Here is a 19,247-nt window from a genome sequence, read left to right on the forward strand (position 1 = left end):
TCTCTTACGTCCTAGAGGATGCTGGGGACTCTGTAAGGACCATGGGGATTATACCAAAGCTCCCAAACGGGCGGGAGAGTGCGGATGACTCTGCAGCACCGATTGAGCAAACAGGAGGTTCTCCTCAGCCAGGGTATCAAACTTATAGAACTTTGCAAAGGAGTTTGAACCCGACCAAGTAGTAGCTCGGCACAGCTGTAGCGCCGAGACCCCTCTGGCAGCCGCCCAAGAAGAGCCCACCTTCCTAGTGGAATGGGCTTTTACTGATTTAGGTAACGGCAATCCCGCCGTAGAATGCGCCTGCTGAATCGTGTTACAGATCCAGCGAGCAATAGTCTACTTTGAAGCAGGGGCACCAATCTTGTTGGTTGCATACATGACAAACAGTGCTTCTGTTTTTCTGATTGTAGCCGATCTGGCCACGTAAATTTTCAAAGCCCTGACGACATCAAGGGACTCGGGATCCTCCAAGTCACGCGTAGCCACAGGCACCACAATAGTTCATATGAAAGGATGAAACCACTTTTGGCAGGAATTGAGGACGGGTCCGCAATTCCGCTCTATCCATATGGAAAACCAGATAGGGGCTTTTATGTGATAAAGCCGCTAATTCCGACACTCGCCTAGCCGAAGCCAAGGCTAATAACATGACCACCTTCCTAGTGAGATTTTTCAACTCCACCGTTTTAAGTGGTTCAAACTAGTGTGACTTAATGAAACTTAACACCACGTTAAGGTCCCAAGGCGACACCGGAGGTACAAAAGGAGGATGAATATGCAGTACTCCCTTCACAAAAGTTTGTACTTCAGGGAGAGAGGCCAATTCCTTTTGAAAGAAAATGGATAAGGCTGAAATCTGAACCTTAATAGATCCTAATTTTAGGCCGAAATTCACTCCAGTTTGTAGGAAGTGAAGGAAACGGCCCAGATGGAATTCTTCCGTAGGAGCATTCCTGGCCTCACACCAAGAAACATATTTTCGCCATATACGGTGATAATGTTTAGATGTCATGTCCTTCCTAGCCTTTATTAGCGTAGGTATGACCTCATCCGGAATACCCTTATCCGCTAGGATCCGGCGTTCAACAGTCATGCCATCCAACGCAGCCGCGGTAAGTCTTGGAATAGACATGGCCCCTGTTGCAACCGGTCCTGTCTTAGAGGAAGAAGCCACTGATCTTCTGTGAGCATTTCCTGCAGATCCAGATACCAGGTCCTTCGTGGCCAATCTGGAACAATAAGGATTGTTCTCATTCCTCTCCCTCCTACCATTCTCAACACCTTGGGTATGAGAGGAAGAGGGGGAAATACATAGACCGACTGGAACACCCACAATGTCACTAGGGCATCTACAGCTACTGCCTGAGGGTCTCTTGACCTGGTGCAATACCTCTGTAGCTTCTTGTTGAGGCGGGACGCCATCATGTCTATCTGTGGCAGTTCCCACTGACTTGCAATCTGTGCGAAGGCTTCCTAAAGAAGTCCTCTCTTGGATGCAGGTCGTGTTTGCTGAGGATGTCTGCTTCTCAGTTGTCCACTCCCGGAATGAACTGCTGAAAATGCGCTTACATGATTTTCCGCCCAGCGGAGAATCCTGTTGGCTTCTGCCATTTCCACTCTGCTCTTTGTGCCGCCTTGGCGGTTTACATGAGCCACGACGGTGATATTGTCTGACTGGATCAGAACCGGTAGGTCGCGAAGCAATGTTTCCGCTTGCCGAAGGGCGTTGTATATGGCCCTCAGCTCCAGGATGTTGATTTGAATACAAGTTTTTTGACTTGACCTAAAGACCTTTGAAGTTTCTTCCCTGTGTGACTGCTCCCCCACCTCGGAGGCCCGCGTCTGTGGCTACCAGAATCCAGTCCTGGATGGTGAACCTGCGACCCTGCAGAAGGTGAGCACTCTGCAGCCACCATAGGAGAGACAGCCTGGCCCTAGGGGACAGGGTGATTAACTGATGCATCTGAAGATGTGATCCGGACTACTTGTTCCGTAGATCCCATTGGAAAGTCCTCGCATGGAACCTGCTGAAGGGAATGGCCCCGTAAGATGCCACCAGGACCCGAGTGCAGTGAAGCACTGACACCTGTTTTGGCTTTAATAGGTTTTTTACCAGAGTCATTAGTTCCTGGGCCTTCTCTATCGGAAGATAAACCCATTTCTGGTCCGTATTCAGAATCATACCCAAGAAGGGCAGACGAGTCATAGGAACCAACTGTGACTTCGGGATATTGAGAATCCAGCCGAGTTGCTGTGACACCTTCAGCGAAAGTGACACGCTGTTCAACAACTGCTCTTTTGATCTCGCCCTTATTAGGAGATCGTCCAAGTATGGGGTAATTGTGACTCCTTGCTAGCGTAGGAGCACCATCATTTCCACCAAATACCCTGAAATTGGTAATGACAATACTGTGCCGTAATTCTCAGGTACGCCTGATGGGGTGGATAAATGGGAACATGAAGGTATGCAGCCTTTATGTCTAGATACACCATAAATTCCCCCCCTTCCAGGCTGGCGATGATCGCTCTGAGCGATTCCACCTTGAATTTGAACCTTTTCAAGTATAGGTTCAGAGATTTTAATTTTAAAATAGGTCTGACCGAACCGTCCGGTTTCGGGACTACAGCCAAGGTTGAGTAATATCCCCTTCCTTGTTGAAGGAGGGGAACCTTGAGCACCACCTGTTGGAGATACAATGTGTGAATTGTATTTAATATTATCTCCCTTTCTGGGGGAGAAGCCGGTAGGGCCGATAAGGAAAACCGGCGAGGAGGTACCTCTTCGAATTCCAGCTTGTAACCCTGAGAAACAATTTCTATTGCCCAGGGATCCACCTGTGAGTGAACTCAGATGTGGCTGAAGAGTCGAAGACGTGCTCCCACTGGGGCGGACTCCCTTAGCGGAGCCCCAGCGTCATGCGGTGGATTTAGTAGAGGCCGGGGAGGACTTCCGTTCCTGGGAACTAGCTGTGCCCTGCGCCCTTACCTCTGGTAAGAAAGGACGCTCCTCGTACTTTCTTGTTTTTCTGCGACCGAAAGGACTGCATTTGATAATGTCGTGCTTTCTTAGGCTGTGAAGGAATATAAGGCAAAAGATCAGATTTACCAGCTATAGCTGTGGAGACCAGGTCCGAGAGCCCTTATCCACACAATTCCTCACCCTTGTAAGGTAAAACCTCCATATGCCTTGTTTAGTCGGCATCACCTGTCCATTGCATGTTCCACAGGACACGTCTAGCAGAAATCGACATAGTGTTGACTCTAGAACCCAGTAAACCAATGTCTCTTTGAGCATGTCTTATATATAAGATAGCATATTTTATATATCCTAGGGTCAATAACATGGTATCCTTATCTAGGGTTTCAATCTCCGCTGATAAGGTACCTGTCCACGCTGCTACAGCGCTATAAACCCCTGCCGACACAATCGCCGGTCTGAGTAGTGTACCAGAATGTGTGTAAATGGACTTCAAAGTACTTTTCTGCATGCTATCTGCAGGATCCCTGAGGGTAGCTGTATCTTGGTATGTCAGCGCTACCATTTGGGTAAACGTGTCAACGCCTTGTCTACCCTAGGGGAGGATTCCCATCGTATCCTCGCCCTAGCAGGGAAAGGATACGCCATGAGAATTCTTTTGGGAAACTGCAGTTTCTTGTCTGGAGATTCCCGCTCTTTTTCACACAATTCATTTGGTTCATGAGAGGGGGGAAATGTTCTCAGCTTTCTTCCCCTTAAACATGTGTACCCTCGTGTCAGGGACAGATGGGTCAGTGATATGCAAAACATCTTTTATTACAATAATCATATATTGAATACTTTTCTGCCAATTTTGGCTGTAACTTTGCATCATTGTAGTCGACACTGGAGTCAGACCCCGTGTCGGTATCAGTGTCTATTATTTTGGATAGTGGGCGTTTTGAGACTCTGAAGGTCCCTGCGACATAGGGACAGACATAGGTAGATTCCCTGTCTGTTCTCTAATCTTTTGTGCCATAAATTTACCTCAGCACTTAATTCCACATATCCAGTCAGGTGTCGGTGTTGTCGACGGAGACACCACACACACACATTTGCTCCATCTCCTCCTTAGAAGAGCCTTTTACCTCAGACATGTTGACACACACGTACCGACACACCACACTCTCAGGGAATCCTCTTATCTGAAGACAGTTCCCCCACAAGGCCCTTTGGAGAGACAGAGAGAGAGTATGCCAGCACACACCCAGCGCTAATACCCCAGGAAAAACACACAGTAGCGCTGTAATACTATTATTTGCTGCCAATTATGTGCCCCCCCCCCCTCTTCTCTGAAACCCCCTTTCACCGTGGATAAGCAGGGGAGAGTCTGGGGAGCTTCCTCTCAGCTGTGCTGTAAAGGAAATGGCGCTGGTGAGTGCTGAGGGAGAAGCCCCGCCCCCTCGGCGGCGGGCTTCTGTCCCGCTTAAATATAATAAAAACTGGCGGGGGCTCTTTATATATACAGTGCCTAGCTGTATATATATCTCTTTTGCCAGAAATGAGGTTTATATTGCTGCCCAGGGCGCCCCCCCCTGCGCCCTGCACCCTTACAGTTACTGCCGTGTGTGAGGTGTGTGGGAGCAATGGCGCACAGCTGCACTGCTGTGCGTTACCTCAGTGAAGATCATGAAGTCTTCTGCCGCCTCTGAAGTCTTCTTTTTCTTCTCATACTCACCCGGCTTCTATCTTCCGGCTCTGTGAGGAGGACGGCGGCGCGGCTCCGGGACGAACTCCAGGGTGAGACCAGTGTTCTGACTCCCTCTGGAGCTAATGGTGTCCAGTAGAGTAAGAAGCAGAGCATTGAAACTCACAGAAGTAGGTCTGCTTCTCTCCCCTCAGTCCCTCGATGCAGGGAGTCTGTTGCCAGCAGGATCCCTGAAAATAAAAAAACTAACAAATATACTTTCTGTCAGGAAGCTCAGGAGGGGATCAGTACTAAATGCCGCCGGCCGGAATCCCGACGCCGGAATCCCGACCACACAATCCAGACAGGGGTGGCGAGCGGAACGCAGCCCCTTGCGGGCTCGCTTCGCTCGCTACGCTGCGAGCACGGTGCCTCGCTACGCTCGGCACACTATTATATTCTCCCTCTATGGGTGTCGTGGACACCCACGGAGGGAGAATATGTCGGGATTGTGGCGTCGGTATTTCGACCGCCGGGATTCCGGCCGGCGGCATCTTGACCGCATCCCCTCAGGAGAGCTCCCTGAAGTGCACCCATCTCCTCTGGGCACCATATCAAACTGAGGTCTGGAGGAGGGGCAGAGGGAGGAGCCAGTGCACACCAGATCTAAAGTCTTTCTTAAAGTGCCCATGTCTCCTGCGGAGCCTGTCTATCCCCATGGTCCTTACGGAGTCCCCAGCATCCTCTAGGACGTAAGAGAAAAAAAGAAAATCCTTGTTGGTTCAGAATAAAATGGCAACTTGTAAAGCTAATGTTCTTGCTTTGCAGGTGATTACTCTAAATTACACAATTCAGACTGACAGTGGTTTACAGCATTGCCCTAAAAAGAATTCCAGACTTGCAGGAATGTAAACAGGACTCCACAAAAAAATGACTTTCACACACACACACACACCACACACACACACACACACACACACTTAAATACATATCTCAATTTTCTGAAGCCATAAACAATTGTAAAGATAATGCATATGAGTGGTTACAAATCTATATGAATAAAGAAATAGTTTTTTTTCTTTGCATGTCCATTTCTAAATTATTCCAGCATTGCCAACTGCTAGAATTATCTTCCACTAGTAAAAAAATCATCTCTTCCCAAATGACATCACTCCCAGGCCTATGAGTTGGGATTTACTCACAACACATTGTGTATTATATACATTCTATCCCAAAAGTCTGCAAAAAAGGAATAGCCCACCATTGCATTATAAATTCAACATTATTTTTCTTTTTTTTTTCTTTTTTTTAATTCACAGGGGAACATTATCTTTTTGTCCCCACACTGATCTTAAGATGTGTGGTTTACCACCGTTTACAGCGTAAATCTTATCAGATAGCATTGCATTGTAACAATGTACTTGGGCACTTTCCAATCTGTTTTTACTTTCCCAGTAAACAATCTAGAATATTCAGTTGTTTGGTAACATGTTGCTTTAAAGGTAATTCCCATAGATGGGGAAGTATAAGATACTCACCCACGCACGATGCCACTCTCCAAATAATTGACCTGGATGAATTTCCCGAAGCGGCTGGAATTGTTATTGTGGGCGGTTTTGGCATTTCCAAAAGCCTAGCAGAGACAGAAATAAATGTGTGAGCACAAAATGTCAAAATGGGTAACCCACATCAAAGGCATACATTGTCTGGTGCCCTAGCCTGAAGCAAACCGTGCCGAACAATTCCACTTACATAGCCCGAAGTCTTCAATATCATGGCCCATTATTAAGAGACCGTAATACTGAATGAATTTAGATCGCGTTTTCACTACTGTATAGCCAGAGGCGTAGCCAGAACTTTGTGGGCCCCATAGCTGCATGTTAAAGGGGCCCCTGTCCTAATGCTTTTAGAGGAACACATGTCCGTAGTAGTTGTTACTGTTATGCCCCATAATAGTGTCCTAATTCATTTCTGAACCATAGTAGTGTCATAGTTTACGTTATGTCACATTGTAGGATTGAAACTAAAGAAGAAAAAGGAAGAAGGAAAGAGCTGTATTATCGGTATACATAAGGAAGATTAGACCTGGTTGTCACATCCACCTGTATTTTATTAAAATGTAACTTTTATTGGTGTCTGCTTAAAAATGGTGTAAAATTACTTACGCATAAACTACAAGTATAAGCGAAACATAGAGGTTAAAATTCTGACATAGACAAAACATACAAAGTGCAATGAGATATAATAAAGGTGATTTTAAGATTAAAATGTGGGTCCACGTGTTTATTCTGATGTCCAGATGTTTGCAATATATTATTCCATAGTTAGATCAATAATCGTTTATTTGTTTAGTCATCATCAGATTCCTGAAGGAGGCATTGGAAGGTATAGGCGTTGATAGTGGTAGTATCATAAATATGGGTTCAATATAAGCTATTTAGATTCAACTTAAATATACCAGAATATTCGTCGCAATATCTTGTTAAAGTAAATATATAGATGATACACTAGGTCCAATTATGGTGTGCAATACACTCTGAGGGGATAAATATCTCCCCCAGTTGTTTATATTTGATCGAATATATGACACTCTGTTGTAATGTTCAGGTATTTACACTATTTTTATCCATTGAAGGAAAGCACCTTCGTTATTAAAGACTGGTGACACCTTCCAAAATTAAATCCTTAATAATGAAGGTATTTTCCTTCTAGGGATAAAAATATTGTGAACACTTAATCACCATAATTGGTTGTCATATATTCAACTGCTATTGACATTAAAATAATTGAATATAACCATGAATACTAATGAATCATATTTCACATAATTAAAAACATGAAAAGGGAGTGAATCGAACTATTTGGGAAGGTGTCACCAATAACGAAGGTGCTTTCCTTCAAGGGATAAAAATAGTGTAAATACCTGAACATTACAACAGAGAGTTGTTCATATTTGATCGAATATATGACAGAGGGAGATATTTGAACCCATATTTATGATACTACCACTATCAACACCTATACCTTCCAATGCCTCCTTCAGGAATCTGATGATGACTAAACAAATAAACAATTATTGATCCAACTATGGAACAATATATTGCATACATTTGGACATCAGAATAAACACGTGGACACACATTTTAATCTTAAAATCACCATTATTATATCTCATTGCACTTTGTATGTTTTGTCTATGTCAGAATTTTAACCTCTATGTTTCGCTTATACTCGTAGTTTATGTGTAAGTAATTTTACATCATTTTTAAGCCGACACCAATAAAAGTTAAATTTTAATAAAATACAGGTGGATGTGACAACCAGGTCTAATCTTCCTTATGTGCACCGATAATACAGCTCTTTCCTTCTTCCTTTTTCTGTACTTACCATAGCTGTAGTTGGTAGCACCCCCATAGTGAACAGTAATTACTATGAATCCAATAGGGGTCCGATATGGAACTCGTGTTCCAAGTTCTGATTTGATAAAGAGAGTGCGTGTGCAGATACAATATCGTTTGAAACTAATGAGATGTGCTAAAAACCCATTTTCAGGGTTTTTACAGCATTTCCAAATGTACTAAAGCCTGCGCCGGAGATCCAGCATGGAGGGTAACGCCAGCTATAGCTACAGTATATGTCATAATGTGACATACAGTGTCCCCGGTTCACACTATGCCACACTATAGTCTATAGTACCTCCATTTCATATTGTGCCACATTACAGTGCACCAATTCAAATTATGAAATGTTAAAATGCGCTCCTGTTAATTTATACCACATTACATTGAGCAGATCCAGGGGCATAACTAGATATATTGTAGACCCCAATGCAAAAGTTTGTAAGGACCTCTATGTATCTACCAATGGTGGAAAATATATATAACACATGTAACTGACAGGGAAGGTGGCCCCTCTCAGCTCTGGGCCCTATAGCATCTGCACTCGCTGCACCTATGGTAGCTACATTCTTGTGTATAGCTTAGCAACATATAAAGTGACTGAGGTATGTATGATCACGATAGGACATCAGGGAGAGGAGCAATAAAGGAAAAATAAGATGCTAGGTACACTGAAAGTTGGTGTTCCAATAATGCTTCTGCAGAACTTGACTCCAGCAAAGTTATGCAACGGAACCTGGCTTAAAGTGACTGCTCTGCATAGGAACCTAATTGAGGCAGAGATTCTATCAGGATGTGTCACAGGTGAGACTGTTTATATCGCGTATACCCTTTATCTCTAACATTTTTCCTTTACAATTCAAGCGCCTGCAGTTTCTTGTAAGCCTCTGCTTCGCTATGACGATCAACAAGCTGTTGGGGCAAACACTCAGGGCTGCAGGTCTATATTTTAAGACCAATTGCTTCACCCATGGGAAATTTACATGGCTTGCCCACAACTCAATAACCCCAAGTATATTTTGTGTTAATCTCTGAAGGAAACACTGCAAATATGGTTTACAAAGATCAATGTATACAATGTAAAATATACAATACTAGATAGCACTATTGTCTTTGCCTTGTAAAATAAACTCTGCTGAGCAATAACAGATATCCACGCGAGCAAAGCTACGGGAAAATGCTAGTTTTAAAAGAAAATAGAACGCATGCAAAAACAGATTACAAAAAACAAACTATTTGGCACAGTTATTTCAAAGCCTGCTGGATATAGACTATAAGATGATCTGTCCAATCTTACTGGATAGAGTGATAATCTGGTAATATATGTGAGCAAATGACAATTGACCATTTGCTCCCAAACACTGGAAAACAGACAAAAATGGACGTTCAGACATTTTGGTTAAATCCATTTGATTAAACCAATTTATCCGAACAACCGTTTTTTGCTCATTTTCGGTCTTTTGGGAGCAAATGGTTGATTGTCATTAGCTCCCATACTAGTGTTACCGCCAGGATGCGGGCAAGGGCGCTACAGTGCAGGCACAGTATCTCTGTGCACGACCGCAGAAACCAAGGGCATGGCCGGCAAAGGAGGGGGGCGCGGCCCTGCCAACGTCACTATTGGGGGCTGTGAGGCCCCCTTAGCATCACATCTTGAGGGCATGCCCAGCACTTACTGAGGGGGTTGGGCTTCCCTCTTAATGTGAATAGATGCCATGCACCGGCAGATTGGCACTGGGCAAGCTGTTTTAGCAGGGTGCTAGTAAAAGGGCAGGAAACATTTTGGAGTTTAAACAAAAAAAATTGGGCAAAACGCGGCACCTTGCTAAAACAGCCTAGCGTGAACACTACCAAAAATTACCAGATTTTTGCACCAACCAGAAATACTGCCCAGATAATCTTGTAGTATGTATCCAGTTTATGAGCTTTTGTATTTCTTCTGGCTTGTCCTGGGCTAAATTAATTATTGGAAGTGACTGATACCATCTTGCAGGCTCACTAATTGCCTCTCATTTACACTGGAACATATTTCTGGTAACCATGGGGTCGATTCAATTCAGCGACAGTTGAATAGCGCCGGGAGTTAGCTCCCAGCACTATTCAATACAGCGCCAAGTGACACCAATTGTCGGGAATACTTCTCTCAGCCACGGGGGATGAGAGAGGAAATCCGACAAAAGTGCTGCCGCACGGCCGGCGCGAGGCTGATTCTGTCAGGAATCAGCATCGCGGCGGGGAGTTATGTCGGAGAATGCCCGTTCTCCTGAGAATTCAACCTGTTAAGTCGGCGAGAACGGGCCTTCGCCGACTTAACTTGAGCTGAATTGTTTTACGACGGGAGCTAACTCCCGGCGGTATTCAACTGTCGCTGAATTGAATCGACCCCCATATTTGCTACATGTACTGGGAACATTATTCTTATTTCAGTCTGAGGATTTATTACCATTATAGGTGTTTTACCATATTTCTCAGTGTTTATATAATTTTCAACTATTTGTGCATTTAATATATACACAATGGGCCAGATTCAGATGTGAATGGAGTTGCTGTCGCTGCTGCTTACATAGAAGCACAAGTGATAGCTCTAATATGGTAATGCAGCAGGAGGTGGGGTTTTTCCTGTGCCCGTGGGGTTTTGGTACTTAAAAAGAATCCCAAGAAAATTGGACACAGTGATTTCTATAGAAATCACTGCATCTTGTTCTCACACCTCCAGAAAAAGTTAGATTTTTTCTAAAATAGTTATTTTTATGAAAAATCACCGGGACTTGCTCTGGCACCCCAGCCTCTTCAGAGGAATAATTAAGCAATTGGAAGTTTCCAATTAGCTGAATTAGTCAGCAATTACTCACATTCCGAAGTGGAGTCTCCTTTATCCAGCGTCGGTAGACGGTCCTCTGTGAGGTGTGTGTTCAGTGTGTTGTGTGTGTGCATGTATGCAAGTGTGTGTGGGACGGACTCCCCACTCAGTGGAATCTCCCCCGGAGCAAACTGCTGGGAGAACTACATCTCCCAGCAGCCCCTGCACCTCCCAGCAGCCCCCTCCCTAGGGTTACCACCTCATTCCTTTAATTCTGGACACATTAATTACACAGGTTCTGTGGCTGATTAAAAGTTTTTTTTTACATCACTAAACCTCACATCCAATTGTATTCACCCCTGATGTCCTATATTCAAAATGTAAAGTAAGTTTTTTGATACTTATATCCCAACTTTATTGAAACTGATGCGGTTACTCAATATAAGCAAAATCAGTTGAAAAAGAACTTGTTCCTTACAGCAAGAGAAAGAAAAAGGAAACTCTTCTTGTTGGGGCACTCAGCCTATATCTAAAATGGAACTTTTATTAGCTATGCATTAACATTAGATTTCCGTCTTTGAGTTAAAATAAAAAACTCAAAACAAAAAAGGACAATTGAGGGAAAAATAGGAAACGGAGAAATGGAAAAACGCAGTGAAAATAATATAGGGGAAAAGAGGGTTAATGACAAGAGAACAGCGACTCATTATATTGCTATGTGGCAGTCACAGTATATAGAAATAACAATACAGATATCAAAAATCAATAAGCACCAGGTACAGTAGTATGACAGAAAAAAAAACACAGAGATATGCAAAATATAACAAATGGAAAAGAGCAAAGTAACACACTGTGGATAGCCACACAAATTTTCAAATTACTATGTATATAATGAAAATATTATCATCAGCAGAGAGTGTTAAACCTCAAATGTGATATTAAAACACTATGCATCTAAAATTCCAATGGAATAATCACACAGCATTTGAAATAGTGTGGACATAGCAACCATGTATCAAATGAGGGGACTCTTATTGTACGCTCATAGACTTAGAGGGGGAATTCAATTGCCGGTCGAAGGGGGCGAGTTGCTGTTGCATCTTAACGGCAGCCCGATCCGCCGCCTTCGTCCAACCGATTTGCACCCCCATTCACCCAAAAGTGCTCGCACCCTATGGGGCAGTGAGCATTTTTGAGTGAGATCCCAGCCGTCATGAAGTGTGGCAGCATCTGGTCAATTTGCCAGTCGAATCAGTCTTGCACATAATTGAATTCCCCTCTTATATTTTGCATATGGTGATTCAGTGAGGCAACTGTCACTGTGCACTCGTAGATGCCAGTTATGCATGTGGCAATATCAGGAAACAGGGCTGTAACTAGGTGTGTGCTGCTGCTGTGGGAGGCCACTTGTTATGGCCGGGCAGCACTGTAGCGCAGCGAGCGCAGTCTGTGGTCCTTGTGGCTTCCTGCGATAGTTAGCTGCTGCGAGCGGCTACATGTTACAGAAAGACTGCGCAGTGTGTAGTCCTTGAGGCTTCAAGACGGCTACTTGTTGCAGGTGGGCAGTGCTTTTCTGGCTGATCATGAGACAGTGTGCGCTCCAGGGACCCATACATTCTCTATGTGCATCAAGGACTCTACGTGGCATAATGTGGGCTTTACCTGGCATAATGTGTATCAGGGGCTTTAACTGGCATAATGTGTATCAGAGGCTCTACCTGGTATAATGTGCATCAAGGGTGTAATATGTGTAAGGGTTACTACTGTGTGGTGTAATGTGAATAACGGACACTACTGTGCCGTGTAATGTGAAATGGTACTATTATGTGGCCATGCCCCTATATTTTTGGTGTGCGCCCACAGCGTGCACCCACAGCGTCTTCAAAGGACTCGGGTATAGCATATTTAATAAATAATCGTTATGGTAGACTTACCGTTGATAACTATTTCTCTTAAGTCCACAGGATAACATTGGGACATGAGGTAGCGACAGCCGATTGGCACCAAACGATCAAAGCTTTCGGCCTCAGAGAATGCAAACGGGTCCGTCCCTATATCCCCGCCTCCTGGCTCAGGCAAATTAGTTGTTTTCCAAAGCTCAAGGCAGGAGCATCATCGAGAGCCCTAATCAGGCAAGAAGGACACACATGCACACCCTTCCGTACAAGAAGGAAGAGGTTAGTGAGTGAAAGGATCCTCATATCAGGTGCGTCAGGGTGGGATCCCTGTGGACTTAGGAGAAACAGGAGATATCAATGGTAAGTCTACCATAACGATTATTTCTCCTGCAGGGTCCACAGGATAACATTGGGATGTCCCAAAGCAATTTAGTGGTGGGGACGCTCCCGATTGGACAGGTGAATCCTTCGCCCAAATTCAGCGTCCTTAGAGGCAAAGGTATCAAAGGCATAATGTCTAATGAATGTGTTGAGATTGAGTATGGGCCGGAATGACCCATTTGGTTTCTGGACTAGAAACAGGTTGGAATAAAAACCTTGTCCTCGTTGTGCAGGAGGAACTGGAATTATCACTCCTGACTGAAGTAACTTCTGAACTGCCTCTTGCAAAGCCCTGGCCTTCGTTTCCACTGAAGACACGCTGGTACAAAAAAACCTTTGAGGAGGGCGTTTCTTGAAAATAAACACATAACCGTGAGATACCACTTCTTGCACCCAGGCATCTGTGGTAGACTGCTGCCAGACTTGTGTAAAATGAAGAAGTCGGCCTCCCACCCTGTGGTCCCCAAGTGGAGGCCTGCACCATCAGGCTGATGGCTTATCTTCTGATTTGGAAGCTGGCTCTCTGGTAGCCCAATGCTTTTTAGTCTTACCAGACCTGTCAGATTGAGACTGTTTGCCATAACCATTTCCTTTTCCTAGAGTCCGAAAGGGCAGAAAAGCTGGAAATCTAGGTTAAGATTTGTGTGTGGAAGGAAACTTCACTTTCTTGGAGTCCGCTTCTGACTCCAAAATACTGTTTAATTTTTTACCAAAAAGAATATCTCCAGTAAAAGGCAAAGACTCCAGAACCTTCTTGGATTCTGAGTCAACTTTCCATGTACGTAGCCAAACCGCTCTGCGAGCGGCTACTGCTGAGGCTGATGCCTGAGAGGCAATTGTACCCATATCCAAGGCTGCTTCTTCCATAAAAATAGCAGCCTGTTTGATGTGTGCAATATTGGATTTTTGCTCTCTAGATGCCATTGAAAGATCATCCTCCAATGCATCCGCCCAGGCTGCCACTGCTTTTGCCATCCAGGCTGAAGCCATGGCTGGTCATATGATTGCCCCAGACAAAGAGAATGTTTTTTAGAAAACCATCTATTTTCCTATTTTCGAATGACATGCGTATCTACTTTGAGAGCCACCTCCCTTTTTAAACAGTCCGCAGCCAGAAGAGGATAATACTGTAGAAATTCCATTTCTTTGGAATTCTAAACTTCTTACTGGGTGTAACCCAAGCCTCTTGCATAATTTCCATCAGCTGTTCTGACCCAGGAAACTCAGTCCTAACTGTTTTGGGACGTTTAAACACGTGCCTTTTATAGCACTAACTAGCTCAGGTATGTCCACTGAGCTGAGACCTTCATCCTTGTCTCTGTATGCAGACACGGAGTGCGATGAGTCCTCATCCTCCGACGAGTACCCATCTGAGACATGTATAGACTGAAGATGTTGTTTCATGTGTATGTGGTTTACTTACCACCGGCCTTTCAGCCTGTTTTTGTTGAGAGGCTGCCGTTTCCTGTACTGGATGTGATAAACCCCAGGTAGAATTTTGCATGTAAGGGTTAATAGGGTAACCTATTCCTGGTATAGAAGCTGGCATTACCCGCTAGGCTATACTGGATAATGTCTGTGCAAAAGTAGCCCATGTGGGTTCAACTTTAACTTGCGCCTGCCTCAGATTATTCAAGAGGCTTTGGTGAAAGCTGGAACAATTTGCACATAATCCATTTTGAACCAGATTATGAGACGTTAACCCAGCTTTGCAAGACAAACATGAAATGAGCGTAGGTGCTGCTGTGGAGAGTGTATCCTCCTCACCCTTGCCACTCTTAGACATGATAAATAAATCACACCTGTACAGGGTTACTAAACAATTTGTGACTGCAATCACTTTAAAATGTGTTAAAGTGACATACAATCCGATGCCTCCCTACTTTGCACCAGCACTGATGATCGGAATACACAGAAACTGACAGAATTATAGAAAAGTCAGCAATCACACTAGCAATCAGTGACAGGTTATACATTAGTATAATAAGCAGTATGAGCATATAATCAACTACAGATAAATTTCAAGTATGTAGGAGAAATATATTACTGCATTACCTGGTATAGGAATTTAACCGTATTGAGTCGCACAGTGAAAGAAAACAGCAGCAATAGTTTACAGACCCATATGCATCAGGCACTTATCCAACTATTCATACTCAAAGGTAGAGACTTAGTGCTGTATCACCCGGCTCAGGAGAGTGGGATACAGGGAGACGTCACCTCGCTTCCAGGATCGATCAATACGTTCGTGAACGCTGACTGGATCCAGATGCTATTAGTGTACACAACCGCCCCATGAACCTACAGTGAACACCGACGCACCAGTCATACAGCCGCCTCTGCTGCGACTGGGTCTTTTTAGATACACAACGTCTCAGACGGAAGTGGGAACTCCATTAATGGCGGGAAACTCAGAGGAAACTGGTCATGAACAGGGGGGAGGGGCGACCAAGGGAGCGTCTTACTCCCCACTGCTGACATCAACCCTAGAAATCACAGTCTCATACTACCCCTGGAGCCTATGATCCCTAAGGCCTAGCGCTGGTTCATCCCGAAACAGTGCGGCTGTGTCTCGCGTTTCCCCTACTAAGCGGAACCGATGCCTTACATTCTCCCCGTGATTCGGCCACAGCCTGGTAACGTCTGCTGAACTTGCTAGTACATCCTACACAGACACCCGCCGAAAACAGCACTGTACACGTGGATAAGCATTGTCGCGACCCTGCGGGGAGTTGTTGGAGCGTCTCTCTTTCTAAGGTGCGTATAAGACGCTTTTTAGAAAGATTGCTACAAATAAAAAAAAATAAAACACTAGTAAGACTATAAAAATAAACTAAAAAAAAAAAGCTTATGGCTGCTAAAAACCAGCAGCCCATTATCCATGTTCCGACTCCTGCCGCACCAAACAAAAAACTGATTTGCCTGAGCCAGGAGGCAGGGATATAGGGATGGGCCTGTTGCATTCTGGGAGGCCGAAAGCTTTGATCGTTTGGTGCCAATCCGCTGTCGCTACCTCATATCCCAATGTAACCCTGTGGATAACCTGTGGACTCTGCAAGAGAAAAATTAAATTTTTTACATAAGCTGACCCCAACAAGGGGAGTTTCCCTTTTCTATCTTGGTTCCGTATAGCACATTTACTCTCTGGGTACACCTCCACCTGTAAAGGTAGTGCACATACAGTGCATCCGGACAGTAATCACAGAGCTTCACTTTTTCCACATTTTGTTATGTTACAGCCTTATTCCAGAATTGAGTAAATTAATTTTTTCCCTCAAAATTCTACACACAATACCCCATAATGACAACGTGAAAGAAGTTATTTTGAGATTTGTACAAATTTATTAAAAAGAAAAAAAAGAAATCACATGTACATAAGTATTCACAGCCTTTGCCATGAAGCTCAAAATTGAGCTCAGCTGTATCCTGTTTCCACTGATCATCCTTGAAATGTTCCTACAGCTTAATTGGAATTTTCCTGTGGTAAATTCAGTTGATTGGACATGATTTGGAAAGGCAAACACCTGTTTATATAAAGGTCCCACACTTGACAGTGCATGTCTGAGCACAAACCAAGCATGAAGTCAAAGGAATTGTCTGTAGACCTCAGAGACAGGATACAGAAAAATATGTACTGCTTTGAAGGTCCCAATGAGCACAGTGGCCTCCATCATCCATAAATGTGAGAAGTTCTGAACCACCAGGACTCTTCCTAGAGCTGGATGGCCATCTAAACCAAGAGATCGGGGGGGGGGGGGGGGGGGGGGGGGGGGGGGGGGGGAGGGAAGGCAGTAAATCAGGGAGGTGACCAAGAACCCGATGGTCACACTGTCAGAGCTACAGCATTCCTCTGTGGAGAGAGGAGAACCTTCCAGAAGGACAACCATCTCTGCAGCAATCCACCAATCAGGTCTGTATGATACAGTGACCAGACGGAAGCCACTCCTTAGTAAAAAGCACATTGCAGCCCACCTGGAGTTTGCCAAAATGGACCTGATGGACTCTCAGACCATGAGAAACAAAATTCTCTGGTCTGATGAGACAAAGATTGAACTCTTTGGCGTGAATGCCAGGCTTCATGTTTGGAGGAAACCAGGCACCGCTCATCACCAGGCCAATACCATCCCTACAGTGAAGCATGGTGGTGGCAGCATCATGCTATGGGGATGTTTTTCAGCAGCAGGAACTGGGAGAACAAGTCAGGACAGAGGGAAAGATGAATGCAGCAATGTACAGAGACATCCTGGATGAAAACCTGCTCCATAGCACTCTTGACCTCAGACTGGGGCGACGGTTCATCTTTCAGCAGGACATCGACCCTAAGCACACAGCCAAGACATCAAAGGAGTGGCTTCAGGACAACTCTGTGAATGTCCTTGAGTGGCCCAGCCAGAGCCCAGACTTGAATCCGATTGAATTTTGAAGGAAACAATGATTTTATTCCATCTTGAAAGTCACATAACAAAATGGAAAAAGTGAATCGCCGTGAATACTTTCCGGATGCACTGTACATTATAGTGGTCACATTGTCTTCATGTGGATTGACCTATGTCAATATTTTCAATATATTTTTTCATTCAGGGACCTCAATGCGCATTGACTGTTTTCCTTTCCCCTGAATTATACTTGTAACAATAGGCAATTAATACACTTGATGCGTTTAATTTAAACTTTATTCTCCCTATTGCTTCCTGATTATACTTATTTATCTAGCACCTTCTAGAAGATAACAGCTAGAATCTAATTGGTTGCTATGGGCAACATTTCCACGTCTGCAAACCCACACTTTAGTAACATTCCCCTTAGCAAGGTAAAAATAAGAATTTACTCACCGGTAAATCTATTTTTCGTAGTCCGTAGTGGATGCTGGGGACTCCGTAAGGACCATGGGGAATAGACGGGCTCCGCAGGAGACTGGGCACTCTAAAAGAAAGATTAGGTACTATCTGGTGTGCACTGGCTCCTCCCTCTATGCCCCTCCTCCAGACCTCAGTTAGGGAAACTGTGCCCGGAAGAGCTGACATTACAAGGAAAGGATTTTGGAATCCAGGGTAAGACTCATACCAGCCACACCGTACAACTCGTGATAACCTTACCCAGTTAACAGTATGAACAACAACTGAGCATCACTCAACGGATGGCTCATAACAATAACCCTTTATTAAGCAATAACTATATACACGTATTGCAGAAAGTCCGCACTTGGGACGGGCGCCCAGCATCCACTACGGACTACGAGAAATAGAATTACCGGTGAGTAAATTCTTATTTTCTCTAACGTCCTAGTGGATGCTGGGGACTCCGTAAGGACCATGGGGATTATACCAAAGCTTCCTAACGGGCGGGAGAGTGCGGATGACTCTGCAGCACCGAATGAGCAAACACAAGGTCCTCCTCAGCCAGGGTATCAAACTTGTAGAACTTTGCAAAAGTGTTTGAACCCGACCAAGTAGCCGCTCGGCAAAGCTGTAAAGCCGAGACCCCTCGGGCAGCCGCCCAAGAAGAGCCCACCTTCCTTGTGGAATGGGCTTTCACTGATTTTGGATGCGGCAATCCAGCCGCAGAATGAGCCAGCTGAATCGTACTACAGATCCAGCGAGCAATAGTTTGCTTTGAAGCAGGAGCACCCAGCTTCTTGGGTGCATACAGAATAAACAGCGAGTCAGTCTTCCTGACTCCAGCCGTTCTGGAAACATATATTTTCAAAGCCCGGACTACGTCCAGCAACTTGGAGTCCTCCAAGTCCCGAGAAGCCGCAGGGACCACAATAGGTTGGTTCAAATGAAACGATACCACCTTTGGGAGAAATTGGGGACGAGTCCGCAATTCTGCCCTGTCCATATGGAAGATCAAATAAGGGCTTTTACATGACAAAGCCGCCAATTCTGATACACGCCTCGCTGATGCTAAGGCCAACAGCATGACCACTTTCCACGTGAGATACTTTAGTTCCACGGTCTTAAGTGGTTCAAACCAGTGGGATTTCAGGAAATCCAACACAACGTTAAGATCCCATGGTGCCACTGGTGGCACAAAAGGTGGCTGAATATGCAGCACTCCCTTTACAAACGTCTGAACCTCAGGCAGTGAAACCAGTTCTTTTTGAAAGAAAATGGATAGGGCCGAA

The 19,247-nt window shown here is 44.6% G+C and overlaps 1 protein-coding gene across 9 annotated transcripts in view; it reads right to left on the reverse strand.

Annotated features, from left to right (window-relative positions):
* The window catches only part of MYO9B (myosin IXB), a 284,115-nt gene that overhangs the window by 170,644 nt on the left and 94,224 nt on the right, over nucleotides 1-19,247 (reverse strand). For all 9 annotated transcript variants that reach the window (XM_063914492.1, XM_063914494.1, XM_063914490.1 and 6 more), the window contains exon 3: nucleotides 6,182-6,276. In XM_063914492.1, coding sequence (XP_063770562.1) covers nucleotides 6,182-6,276 — 95 coding nt within the window. The remainder of the gene's footprint in view (nucleotides 1-6,181; nucleotides 6,277-19,247) is intronic.

Source organism: Pseudophryne corroboree, chromosome 1 (genome assembly GCF_028390025.1).
Source record: "Pseudophryne corroboree isolate aPseCor3 chromosome 1, aPseCor3.hap2, whole genome shotgun sequence".
Classification (NCBI taxonomy): domain Eukaryota; kingdom Metazoa; phylum Chordata; class Amphibia; order Anura; family Myobatrachidae; genus Pseudophryne; species Pseudophryne corroboree.